Source organism: Poecilia mexicana, unplaced genomic scaffold (assembly GCF_051168715.1).
Source record: "Poecilia mexicana isolate PSO_F unplaced genomic scaffold, ASM5116871v1 scaffold_14, whole genome shotgun sequence".
Classification (NCBI taxonomy): Eukaryota; Metazoa; Chordata; class Actinopteri; order Cyprinodontiformes; family Poeciliidae; genus Poecilia; species Poecilia mexicana.
Genome location: NW_028263383.1, coordinates 385,212 through 398,579, shown reverse-complemented (window position 1 = coordinate 398,579; position 13,368 = coordinate 385,212). Strand labels below are relative to the sequence as shown.

Here is a 13,368-nt window from a genome sequence, read left to right as displayed (position 1 = left end):
TGAAAAAGAAAAACAAGCAAAAAAAAAAGCCTCATAAAGACCTGTTAGGAGAGAAAGAGACTCAACTAGTCCAATAGGAGTTTACCATCTTCCTCAGACCTTTACTAACGGATCCATTAGACCTTACCAGTTGTAAAGTTTAGACTAATTATTTGTACTCTACATCCCACAGATGCTCATTGGGATTAAGATCTGAAGAAATTGCAGGACAAGTCAACACGTTGGACTTGCTGTTGTGTTTCTCTTTAGCTAATAGCTGATACTATCAAGCCCTAAACTCTCCATCTGAATGACATTATCCATGTGAACAGAGCATTACATTCTCAAGGGTCATTAATGACCAAAGTCTTTAGAGTAATGGATGAATTTGAAAGCATGTATTGTCACTACAATCCTTTAAGAGCGTTCTTTAAGTCCAGTGAATTGAGGAGGCTGATGTAGCATGAAATAGGGGACAGCAGATTCATTACATTTTCAATTGAATCAACTGATGGACGTGGCTGCTGTCATGCATGGTCATTCGTCTTATTACAAGACCGATCTGGGATATTACCACAAAGCTGTTGCAACTGCAACTAGACGAGTCTCGTGGAAAGTAATTTTTTATTTTATTTTTTTCGGTTTTTACTTCCCAGTCTAATTCACAGGACTGTTTTTGCTGGTGTGTGTTTCCAAACAGGCTGCTGATAAAAAATGGAAACAACATTGACTCTCCACCTGTATATGACTCCTACGAAGTGGAATACTTGCCAAACGAGGGCGTGCTCAGCACAGGCCGTCACTTGTTTGTGGAGTTTACCACAGATGGGACGATGACATCCACCGGAGCAGCCATCAGATACGAAGGCAAGCAGAGCACGCGGACTGCGGAGTGACTCATTTTGTACAAGGCGACGTCAGCAAGTCTAACTATTTGCTTTGTTAATGCAGCCTTTGCCAAAGGGATGTGCTATGAGCCTTTTGTAAAGTACGGCAACTTCAGCAGCAGTGACTCCACCTACAGCATGGGAGCGGTAGTTGAATTCTCATGTAATCCTGGCTACACGCTGGAGCAAGGTTCCGTAGTGATTGAGTGCGTGGATTCTCAAAACCCACAGTGGAACGAGACGGAGCCCGCCTGCAGGGGTGAGCGAACAGATTTTGTCCGAATCCCATTTTAACCCATTCACATCCTGCTCAGTTGGCCTTCCTCTGTGTTTGCTGTCTTCATACGTATGGGAATACGGCTCATAGTTCCACGTGCATCTCATCAATCTCCTCCATTAAACCTCGTCCCAATCCCCGTCCCTGGGCACGTTCTTCAAGTAGCTGTGAAAATATTGCACAGCGTGAGAAGGGAGTACTTCTTCATAATGTTATTATGATTTCATTTGTCACGACACCTAGTTGTCCATTTCTGGCAAACAAAGTTGCCATAAAATAAATGCACTTTAAGGAACCGAAGAATACAGACGAATATAGATGTTCTAGAGGTTTTTGTGGTTGTAGTTGAAAAGGTAACAAATAAAAAAAAAAACACACACACTTGGCTAGAAAAATATGATTATGCCTCAAATAAAAAGGCATTATATTGTTTGCTGACAGTTATTTTTTCCTATAAGTAAGAGTCCTTCTAATGAGATCCCAGACAAACTGATAGAGTAACCACCGTTTATTTGAAGCACATACTAACACAGTAATGTCCCTCCCCCACCTGTTGTTGCACCGCATGTCAGCTTAAAATTGTGGCAGTTCTTTTTTTCTTTTCTTTTGGATAATAAAACTGTCACATTTGGCTGTTCAGAAATGTTTCTGGGTGATGAAACAAAACAAAAAAAAACACAGTTATGGCTTTTTTATTACAGCTGGTAAGCTACAGGCAGAATGTCTGTTAAGACACTCACTGCAACCTGGCTACACAGGATGATGCCTAATTGAGCAACTGATAACTGTTTTACTTTTATGAAGCAAAAATATTCAGCCCATTAAGCACAATTATGAAAAATGCTATTAAAATTTGCCTAAATGTACCCATAAATTTTGAAATTATTACAAATGTAGTGATTAAGATGTTAGATTATTTAAACAGCTGTGGGAAATATTAGAAGGAATAGATTTGATTTTAAATAAAGGCAGTGAGCGCATTGCACAAGTGTTTCAAATCTAAATGAAATATTTTGAATGTAAATTTTATATCATCGTGGTATTTTGTAATACGAAGTGATTATGCCATGACAATCTCATTATCATCGTTCTTATAATGCATCAAGTCTTATTTTATTATTATGTTTTAAATAAGTCAAAAAAACAAAAAAAAAACTTAGCCAGATATGCCTGGCCTAACAATCTAAGGATTTCATGGTGTTTGCTTGATCATTTCAGTAGGTGGGGATGTCTTTTGTTCAGACATTAAATCCAAAAAGCATTTAACTGTGTCTTCCTGAACTGGTTTGCTCTGATCCGTGATAAATTCCCTCTTAAGATCATAGGAATGATTTACTTTGATATGTGTGCTTGCAGGGCAGATTTTTCAAGTGCTCAAGATTAAAGGCACACAATAGCTGCCCTGAATTGAACTCTCCACAGAGCGCAGACTATGTACAGTACTTAATAACCAGCCTGCTCTCTATAACACTCATCTTATGTACACATATAGAACATCTTACTTTCTTCACAACAACTTTGCATTGACTTTTATTAATTTTTTTTATTACTTTTTGTTGCCTAACCCCGACCCTGACCCTAAATCTAATCTAAGCTCAATTCACACCTCAGCCCTAAACCTAACCCATCACTCCGAAAGCCCTGCAATGTATCAAATGCAAGGCCACACGCTCACGCATACACACAATTTGCTGACCATACTTTGGTTGCTTTAATGCCTGCCTGGTCCCTCTATCACAGAGTAAAATTGAAAAGCGTTCTTGTAAAGCCAGATATGGGAAAATTAAATTCTTTGCTCTTCTGGGTCACGGTCGCCACGTAGCTCATTGCTGGTTCACAGTTTTACAACGATCCTGCCGAGCAGCGTGCACGTTCCATTGCACTCGTCCTTTAAAGTCAGGATTCATTGAATTAAATAAAAAAATAAAAAAAATAAAAAAACAGGATCTCCCTGCACCAGCGTTTGCGTTTCAGAGGCTCGATCGTACTCCTCCGCCTGTAAATTGGCTGCAGTTTGTTTCCTTGTGTTGTTGACTTTGCTGTCTCTGTGTGTTACAGCTGTGTGCAGCGGAGAGATCACAGACTCTGCTGGCGTGGTGTTGTCTCCTAATTGGCCCGAGGCCTACGACAAGGGGCAGGACTGCATCTGGGGCATCCATGTGGAAGAGGACAAAAGGATCATGCTTGACATCCAAGTGTAAGAGCCCATGCACAGGTCTCAGACTGGAACTCACACAGGGGGGAAGTCAGGGAGGAGGTCAGATTGAGCTGCTAGCGTTTAACACTCCATCTCTTGTTTCAAACACAGACTTTTCCCGTTACTTGCTCATCTGTTTTCTTATCGCAGCAGGCTTGTGCACAAAGAGAAATCTTTCCGTGGCAGCGCTCATTAATTAGATTTTTTTTTTTTTACATTTTTACATCCGCCTACATTAAGAATTCTGTCCTGCTTCCAGCTCGCTCTCTGACCAGATTAGCCAGTAAGCCTCCCTGCTCCCACTTCCCTGGTGTTTGCCTCGGAGTTGGCTTTGAAATGAATATGCTCTGGCAAGTGAACTACTCTGAGCCACTTATCCAGTCCGCCCAAATGGAATCCAGCACACACGGACAGATGTCATAATGGACACACGCACACTGTGTGTGTCACCTTCACTCTTCACCTTTGCGAGCTCCTGTCTCACATAATCACACTTGCACAAGCACACGCAGACATCTGTTTCTCCCATCTCCGCACCTCTTATTGGTCTTAAATTAAGTGAAGAAAATAACCCATAACCTTGATTTCTTTTTACGGCGCATTGAGCATTTCTCTAAAACCAAGAAAAAAAAAAATGATTCAAGTGTTTGTATAGAAATTCAAATGTTGTCTCATTATCCTGTATAGATTCATCCGCTTGTTTCGGATGAGGGATTCGACCGTTTCAGCGTGTGCATCCGTCTTGACACAAAACAATACAGCACAAGTGATTTGTTTTATTGCTCAAAGCAGTTGCAGAGGCACAGCGAGAGGTTAAAATTAAGCTGGCAGGAATTCGCCTGAGGTCCCACCAAACAAAGACTGTGGAAAGACTCAGGCTGTAGCTGGTGTACTGGTTGGATTCCTCGTTTGCACAGGCTTTCAGTTGATTCCTTCAAATGCTGCCTTTTCCAAATCCATATTTTTTTTCTTGAGGACACAGAGAAAATGTCTTCTGCTGCAACAGACCACTGTCTGTCTAGTACTTGTTCCATGAATGCAGCTCTAAACAAGTATCTTTCATCTGCTCGTTCATTATTTCTACTCGTACGCCATCTGAAATTTCAGTCAGAAATGTTGAGCGTGTCGGGTAGGTGGCGACGACGTCAATATTTGAAAGAAGAAAAACACAGAAATGCGTGTTCTTAGGCGAAACAGCTTCAGATCCCACCACTTCCGAGCCTCGTCTTATTATTTCTGTGTTTTTATGGCCTACCTACTGAGCAAAACACCTGCTAACATTAGCTAGAGCTGCACATTGACCTCATTTAGAAAGTCATAAGGTTTACAAAAAAATGTTTGTAAATCATGCAGAAATGCTACAAAGATTACGCCAGAGCTTATAGACTGCCTCTTTTGATTCAGCATGAGTTAATTTCCACTTTTCTTTTTCCATTTGTAACATATTTGAGCTGTGCCATGCTGGAGGATGGCAGATGACACACACTGTAATCTAACGTGTCACGAAGCATTCAAGCAATAACACTGAATGCGCAACGACTTCCAGATGCTTTCCTGATATCAAAAGAGATAACGTTCATTTTGTTTGCATGAAAGGAAAAAAGAAAAAGAAAAACGTTTGCTGTTGATCATTCATTATATTTCCAAGCAGAACTACATCTGCATACAGTGGCAACTGTGCTCAAGTTGTTCTCATGTAACACAGCAATGATGCAGCACTGGTGGAATATTTGAAAGTTAAGATTCAAATTTGTATTTTTTTTAAATACTTATTCAATCAATACTTATTTACCAATGTAAATAAATCCATAACCACCCTGTTCCAACATGCCTGAGTTACTGGCAGTAGCTCCACTCTGCAAAGATCTGCTAAAAGAGCCACTCATTTGATCCAGCTGTGTTTAAAGGAGGGCACTCTTAAAGACTTGGGTGCTCCTGACTTAAAGTGTGTATTTGTTTAGCTAATCTACTCAAGATTATGTTAATAATCCTAAATTCAAATCCAGATATTCCTTGTTCTTGTCAATTTCAGCTGAAGCAAGATAGATTGATGTACCAATGCCTTTTAAGACTAGATGCCTATGAACAATTTGATATTATTCAAATGTATTTTCAACTCCAAAATGCTCAGTGGGTAACCTCATCTCAGTGCTGACACCTAACCCAACCTGTGATCCTGAAGCTCACCTCTGCCCTACCCTTATCCTGAAACAGAAGAGGGGTTTTTTTTGTTGTTGTTTATGTCAACCAGATGAAAACATTTGCTTCGCAAAATAAGTTTGTGTGTAACCCAAAATATTTTTTGGATTGCGGAGAGCTAAATATTGCGCGAAGATCCTGAGCACGGCTAAAGCAGTGTTGGGCTAAGTAAGGAAAACAACGGAATTTTGAAAGAAAAAGGTCGAAAGACGGGGAAGAATTACACGTATGCGGCTGATTTTCTTTTACTGGTTGAATTAACACAAAACAAGCAGATAGATCTCAGTGACGTTTGTGAAGGACATGGTTTTCCTAAGCTGTCTTTCAGGCTTACGAGCACTAGGATATGAGCCATCACTTGGATTTTTTCCACAGAATAACAGCCCTGTGTCGGAATGCCACACAGGGCTTTGTGTGACCCGGCATCCCTCTCTGTTCTTTAGATCAAGATTAGAACTTTGTGATGAATGTCTGATGTTGAAAGTCTACCAGGGTACCTCGGATAACAAAAGCTAAGAGAACAAAGCACATGTAGACAAGTTCGGTTTGAGGTAATCTGATTTTAATTCAGGGATTTCTCTTTAAATTCTACCTGTTGGATGTTTGTTTTAATCTGGGCCACAAGAGGCAGCTCGCTGTAAATTAATAGCGCCGCGTCCGGCTTTAGTTTATCTCAAAGTCGGTCAGGCGTGGCTGTCGTGGCAGCCCCTCTGATCCCAGCGGACCCCACCGTTACCTCTGTGTCCGCTCCGTTTAGCTTGAGAAACAGCATTCCTATAGGCTTGGTCAACGCGCAATTTGTGTCAAAGGTGTGTTTGTGTGCAAAAAGGCTCTTGTGTATAAGAGCTGTCTCATTATAAGGGTGGGAACACACTTTTCCACATTAATGAGAATGTTTTCTGTGTTATCATTCATCACTGTGCCTGTGCTGGCAATTACAGAGGAGCAGTGTGCATAATGAGGACTGATTAATTAATTTAGGCCAAACAGGAGGGCTGGCTCTTTGCTAATTAGTGCGGAGCATGGCTTGACCAGGAGCCAGAAACAAGAGGTTACAGCTGATATTCCCACCTGTAGGATACACCTCAGTAAATGCTTCAAATATAGATTAACATTCCGATTGCACTGCGTGCGCCACTTTAAAGTGTTATGTATGTTTACTGACCAGGAACAGGGGCGTTTTAGTTTGGGTGGGTTGCATCCTCTAGTGGAGTTTCTGAGAATTACATGCTATCCCATAAGTCAGTGTATATTATACGGTATCTTTTTGTGCTTCAAACTTATATGAAGCTGCAAAAAAAATAAAAAATCTAAATGCATAATCTCCATGTTAGGAAGATTAAGAAGCTTTCTCCTAAAAGCGTGACAATGAAAGCAATTCCTATTCTGTCCGAGTTGCTGGAGATTAGCTGTAGCTTTTCTAAAGTTGTCAGGATGGTGAAGGAGACAAATGCCTAGAGGCCTGTGAAAAACAACTGTTCTCTCCTCATCCTGTCTGCTGAGCTGAGTCAGGGTGATTGGTATGCAGAGAGCTTCTCCCAAGTTCTTTCTCGAAACGGCACTCCAAAAGTTTGAAAAGGTCAAGACCGTGTTTTCAAGCTGAAATATTTCATCAGATACAGTGCCTTTCATGACTGCTCATTAATATGTTTTGTCACCTTGCAACCAGAAACTTCAGTCGCTACATTTGGATTTTGTGCATTGGACCAACATTAAGTAATAACATAATTATGACGTGGAAGAGGACTTTTGAGTTTAAAGTCGGGCAGGACTTTGTTTTCCACCCTCTTTTACTGTACAACTTCGAAATAAAATCCAGTGGAACTAATTGCCTTCAGAAGTTGGCTCACTAGTTAAACTTTGTGTAAATAAATATAAGCTGTGCAAGAATCAGAGGTACATTGGAGAAAACTAGTCAACAAACCACGTCAACGTCACAAAAGATACACCAGACATGTATATAGATCATTTTGGAGAAGGTTAAATACTAGTAAGGTTTATAACATCCAGGTGTGCTGTGGTGCTGCAGGAGTTAGCCAATATATGGAGGCCTTAGTCCTTAGCCTGGCTGTTGCAGGTTCGATTCCCAGCCTGGCGACCTTTGCCGCATGTCTTCCCCCTTCTCTTATTACCCGCTTTTCTGTCAATCCATTATCAAATAAAGGTCACTAGAGTCAATAAAACCTTAAAAAAAAATCCTTCTTAAAGGACAGACTCATTTACAAGGAGTTTCTATGCTAGGAAACTAATGCTGTGCGACATCCTGAACACACCATCCCCATAGCGACACACGACAGCATCATGACTTGAGGATGTTTTTCTTCAGCGGGAGCAGAGATTCGCCTTCAGCAGAACAAAACTCCCCCAAACAAAGTTTAGCCATCACTGCACTGATGGTGCTCGGTGGTGCTCATGTTCATGTTTGAGAACAGCCGACTTCTCAAACATGAAAAGTTTGAGACTTAAATCTGAATAGAACCTAACTTTCTTGACATCCTAAAACACTTGACTGAAATTTCAGCCACAGGTTTTGATTCACGGAGGCTGAATAAAAACGAATGCCTCAATTTTCAGATGTAAAACTGGTTTTTTGAAAACGTAACAAAATTGTGTTTTGCTATTTAGCATAAAGTCTCAATAAAACAGAATAAAGTCGTAAAGGGGCATTGATATTTTTCCAAGGCACAGTGACGGCACACTAATCAAAATTGTTCTTTACATTTCAAGAAAGTGCTCTTCAATTTTGTGTGCATGTTATTTTGTTTCACTTTATTCCTACGGGTCTCTCATTATTAAGTCGTTCTTGCCGCTGGCTGCTTCCAGGTCATAGACAGTGGCCCCACAGCATTCCAGTAGTCTTAAAAGAGCCACCTGTCAGAGGTCTGAAAAGGCACTTACACATTTGGATTCTTCTGTTCTGGCACCATGATCGTGGACGCACTCAAAGTGGTCTGTTAAGTTAATACAATCAGTCATTTAAACCTCCATTGGTGGCGAAATTCTAAATTATTCACAGTAAATGGAGGGACTTCTTTTAAAAAGAGATAAAATGCCGTGACTGAAGGTAATCACTCGGCAAGACTGCCAACTGGCAAACAAATGTCCTTCCCTCAAGTGTATCCTGAAATCAAGGGGAGTTATATTTGGAGGGGAAACAATAAAATGCTGAGAACTGGGAAGCCTTGATGACATAATCAGCAGGTAGAGGAAAGCGAAATAATTCACTAAGAAATAAACCAACTTGTGTGTCTCACAGATGTCACCCGAGGTTTTATTCTGACTAAATAGGACGAGGCCATCTGGAAGGTCTGTTAACCTGCAGGCCATGAAAGCACCACTGATAGAGAAAAGAAAGGAGGGAGGAAAAAAAATCACCTGTGGCTGATATTCCAATAGGGGTTTGGATGGCTGACTGAAATCAGATGTTACACACACATTGAGCAAAAAGTAAGCTGTTGAAATTCATGCCTTATTCGGTTGAAAAAAAAATCGAAAGGAAGATTTGATTTGCCATTACAGTTCATTCACTAATAGCAGAAAGACGCGTCCAGATAAGAGATTTCCGGAAGTCCTCTTACTGCAGAGGTATATATTTCCACTGAAATTGCAGCTGCAAGTCTCTGCTAGCCTTACATATATTTTGCTGCCTCTAACATATTTTTCTTCAAGGATCACCCTGGTCTTATCTCAGTCCTCTCAATAACTCCCATCGGCTTCCATCTTCCTGCTGAAGAAAAGCATCCTAACATCATTATGTTGTCACCACCATGTTTCACCATGGGGCTGGTGTTTGGTGTAAAAGGCATTGTTATACCTTCATCAACATATTTCACTTCTGCTGTTTGTTTCAATGGTGTAAAAAGACAAAAGCATACAATAACACTTTAGTATCACTGTATTGCACATTTGACTAGCCAAGTCAAAAGATTTTTACCACGAGTGCCACACCTCTCCCACACCATGTGTTCCTGTGCAGCAACACAAATATCACCACAATAACCAAAAAATAACATAATTTAATCTCACTCTACAACGTTCTGTCTACATCAAGAACTACTCACTCGCCTCCGAATGCTGGATGCTCAAAACTAAACCTGTAACGTGACATTATCGTTCGCTTTTTAGCTCATTTCGCTAGTAATTACCTGAAAACCTGTGGGCGCTCAAACAGCAGTAAGATGAAATTCCCAGTCGCTTGATACTTGAGTGTGAAAAACGAGAGATGGTGACATCACAGCGAAAGTAACACGGCAGAGTCGACGTTGTGAATTCCACCCTTGATCCCAATATTCATGCTCTCAAGCCGTTAAAAGCAACACAAATGACAGGTCTTGATGTTACACCAAGTCTCCTTAATTTTTATTTCACATAGGTTAAAAAGTTACACGTTTACAGGTTGGGTATAACTATGTGATTTAATTACACACAGATGGAATATATTTTGTAATTATTTGACTTCTAAAGCCAATTCCTTTGGATTTAATTTAAAGATGTCACAGTGAATAATTTCCTACCAAGTCACAATTATCCTCTACTTGTTGTTGGTCTGTCACACACAATGCAACTAAATACAGTACATTAAGGTTTTTGAAGAAAATTATGGCGTATGAAAACATCTGCAGTGCACTTTATTATCTATATAAGTTAGAAGAAGTACTTTGTTGCACAAGTCGATATTGTCACTAGTTGTTTCTGGTACAAGAACTCTCTCCAAAAATAAGTGGATTTACATTTCGCTTTTGTGGCTCTGTTAGGACTACTTTACATGTTTATGTGCCATTGATTCTTGCATCACAGCAAGTCTCAGATTTAACAGCACTGCACTTCATTTGTGACTCAGATGGGTTTTGGCAGCAGTCTGCTGGCTTTGTAGGCAATTCCTTGCAAATTTGTCCGCCACTGACAGACTGATGAAATGACTCAAGTGGTCAGCCAGCCGAGTGTTAGAGCTTTCCCACTGGTTGTCCCTCATTAAAAAAAAAATTAAAAAAAAAGGTTTTGGCACAGCTTCTTCTTTTTTTTTTTTTTTTACCACGCCGTCCGCGTTGCACGAGCCAACGCAATCTCTCGGCACAAGCAGACCCCACGTGCGATGACGATGATGAAAAGAACTGGGTGTTCAAATGTGCAGAGCTGCTTCACAACAGATGACGCCAACAACCCTCGGTGGACACACACACACGCACACGCACACACACACACACACACACACACACACACACACACACACATGCAGTGAGTCTTTTGTGGAAAGAGAAGCCTCTGGAGCTTGTCAGGTCTGGTGTGCGAGACGCATGCAACTAATATTTCGTGCAAAATATTGCAATGCTTTCACATGTCCTTGTGCGTTGAAAATCAAACTGACATCTTATGGTTGTACTGAAGAAAAGGTGACTGGTCAGAGCTAAAAGACATTTTAATAAAAATGGTAGAAATCTCACTTTCTCTGCTCAAAGCAATCTAGATCTGATAAATAGATGCTCATCAGCATGTGGTCACTCTTGAAGACAAGCCAAGTCTCCCTTATTGATTTAATTCTGGTCTGTGTTAATAAAGTCAAAGCAGACACAGTTTCTCAATATATTCTTGTACTTTAGCGGCAGCCTGGTGTTAGATGGTACACATGTGATGTGTATCCCCAAAGGTCTCTTCCCCTCTCAATCTGCAACCCATTTTGAAAAGATGCCATTTGGTGGTATAATTTTAATAGATCAATCCTTACTTAAGGGAAACCTGTTTGAGCAAAAGATTTGAGACTTCCAATGATTCCAAACATTCATCCAGAACTGCAATAGAATGGGTTTTGTCAAAGCATATTCCTGAGTTGAAATAGCCAACTCAAAGTGCAAACTTAAAAACTATTGAGAAATGTGAATTTTGATTTCATATATACTTTCATCCAATCTGGCAGATATTGTGTTTTTTGTTGTTGTTGTTGTTGTTTTTTTGTTTTTTTTCTGTTTTTGTGTGTGTGTGTGTGTGTGTGTGTGTGTGTGTGTGTGTGTGTGTGTGTGTGTGTGTGTGTGTGTGTGTGTGTGTGCGTGGGTGTGTGCGTGTGTGTGTTTGTGTTTGTTTGTTTTTTTGCAGAGAAGACCTGGCAAAACAATTCGGTTTGTACTTAAATGTCCACAGCTTGCAGCACTCGATTGTGTAATTACAGTAGAAGGAGCACAGATACATTTTTGAGGCTCAGTTGCAAATAATGTTTCTGAAATGTTTATCATTTTCTTTCCATGGTGATAAACTACTTCACCACATAAGAACCAAATAAAATAAACTGAAATTTGTGGCTTGACCTTGACAAAAAGTAAAAATGTCCAAAGGTTACGAATACTTTACAATCTAGATAAGATTTCAATATTTGGATTGACAGTCATTGCATTTTCATCATGTCTTTCTGTCCCATTTTAACTTTCCAATGTTGATTCTCATCCGTTGTTGACATTTCCCCACATGTACATTGAATGTTCATTTGTTTCTTTAATTTGTCCCTCACCTTGGACGCCTCCAGTGTAGTCATATGCCCCTCCTGTAGATCCACAGCATTATGTATTGAAGCAATTGAGGCTAGCAGGTTGTAAATTATTTAGTGTTTACTCTGCACCGTTCTGTCCCAATACAAACAGAATTACAAATCTCAAAGTATTGCTGACATCACCCTACATCTCCGGTTTCTCCTTTCATCGGCCAATAAACACGTCACGAACTTAACGCTCCTTCGCTACCACAGAGTTGTAAATTCTTTTTATCTGTGCATTCATGGGTGTGGCTTTTTTTGTTTGTTCGTTTTTTTCAGTCTCAATCTGGGTAAAAACGACCAACTTACATTCTACGACGGTGACGACCTGACGGGCAACATTCTGGGCCAGTACAGCGGCGCGCGGCCGCACTTCAAACTCTACACGTCCATGGCTGACGTCACTATTCAGTTCCAGTCCGATCCTGCCACTAACATCTACGGCTACAACAACGGCTTTGTAGTTCACTTCTTTGGTAAGCTGGGCGTAGCACATGTGCACTTTGAAGTTTTTCACGTTTTGTCAGATCCTTCCATGTATTTGAATGTGGATTATCATAACTTCATGTGTGTTAAAAACCTGGAAAGTGAGGTGTACATCTGTATTTAATGCCCTTGAGTCAATATAATGTTCACCCAACTTTCATTTTAGCCAAAGGTGCAATTCTTTTGCGGTATATGTCTTTAACAACTTTCATCATTGCGCTTTTTTTTTTTTTATTTTACTTTGCAAAATAGCTTCGATGAACGTTATCTACCCCCCAATACTCCCACAGCATGTCGAAAAAGGTCAAGGGGTACGAATACTTCTCCAAGACTTTGAAATATTTTTCTAAAGGAACTGGTGCTTGTAGAACGTTAAAATAAAATCAATAACTTAAAATTAAACCATCTTGGGCAAACCTCTCCCCCCCTACACCTCACACAAAGAACATGTGTGGAATATATTTTTGAAGCCGAGCGATGGAATGTAACCGTTGCCTCTATCCTTCCATCTCCTGCTGTGCTGCTGTCAGTCTTTTTTTTTTCTTACCTCAGATGCACAAAATTAAGCAACACCAAACAAAGAAGCACAATAATAGCACAGACATCAATATCAACCGCTTTCACCCAATGTTTTTATGCTGCTGGCCATCTATGAAGAGACTGACGGCTGCCAGATTACATGCTGTGTTCCTTCCAGCACATCGCAGTCTTCTATTTAGAGTTTCCTCTCCAACAGTGGCTTTCTAGACCACAGCAAAACACACACAATTGTGCCGTCATCCTCCTTCCCCACCGAGGCTGTTACATATTAATGCTTCACTCTCCT

At 40.4% G+C, this 13,368-nt stretch overlaps 1 protein-coding gene and 1 long non-coding RNA gene across 12 annotated transcripts in view; one reads left to right on the top strand and one right to left on the bottom strand.

The window, feature by feature from the left end:
* The window catches only part of LOC148155417 (uncharacterized), a 354,212-nt gene that overhangs the window by 305,859 nt on the left and 34,985 nt on the right, over nt 1-13,368 (bottom strand). The window lies entirely within an intron of this gene.
* LOC106914852 (seizure protein 6 homolog) overlaps nt 1-13,368 on the top strand; it is a 50,315-nt gene that overhangs the window by 32,461 nt on the left and 4,486 nt on the right. The window contains exons 6-9 of the mRNA XM_088012480.1: nt 680-846; nt 931-1,125; nt 3,202-3,340; nt 12,336-12,532. Coding sequence (XP_087868606.1) covers nt 680-846; nt 931-1,125; nt 3,202-3,340; nt 12,336-12,532 — 698 coding nt within the window. The remainder of the gene's footprint in view (nt 1-679; nt 847-930; nt 1,126-3,201; nt 3,341-12,335; nt 12,533-13,368) is intronic.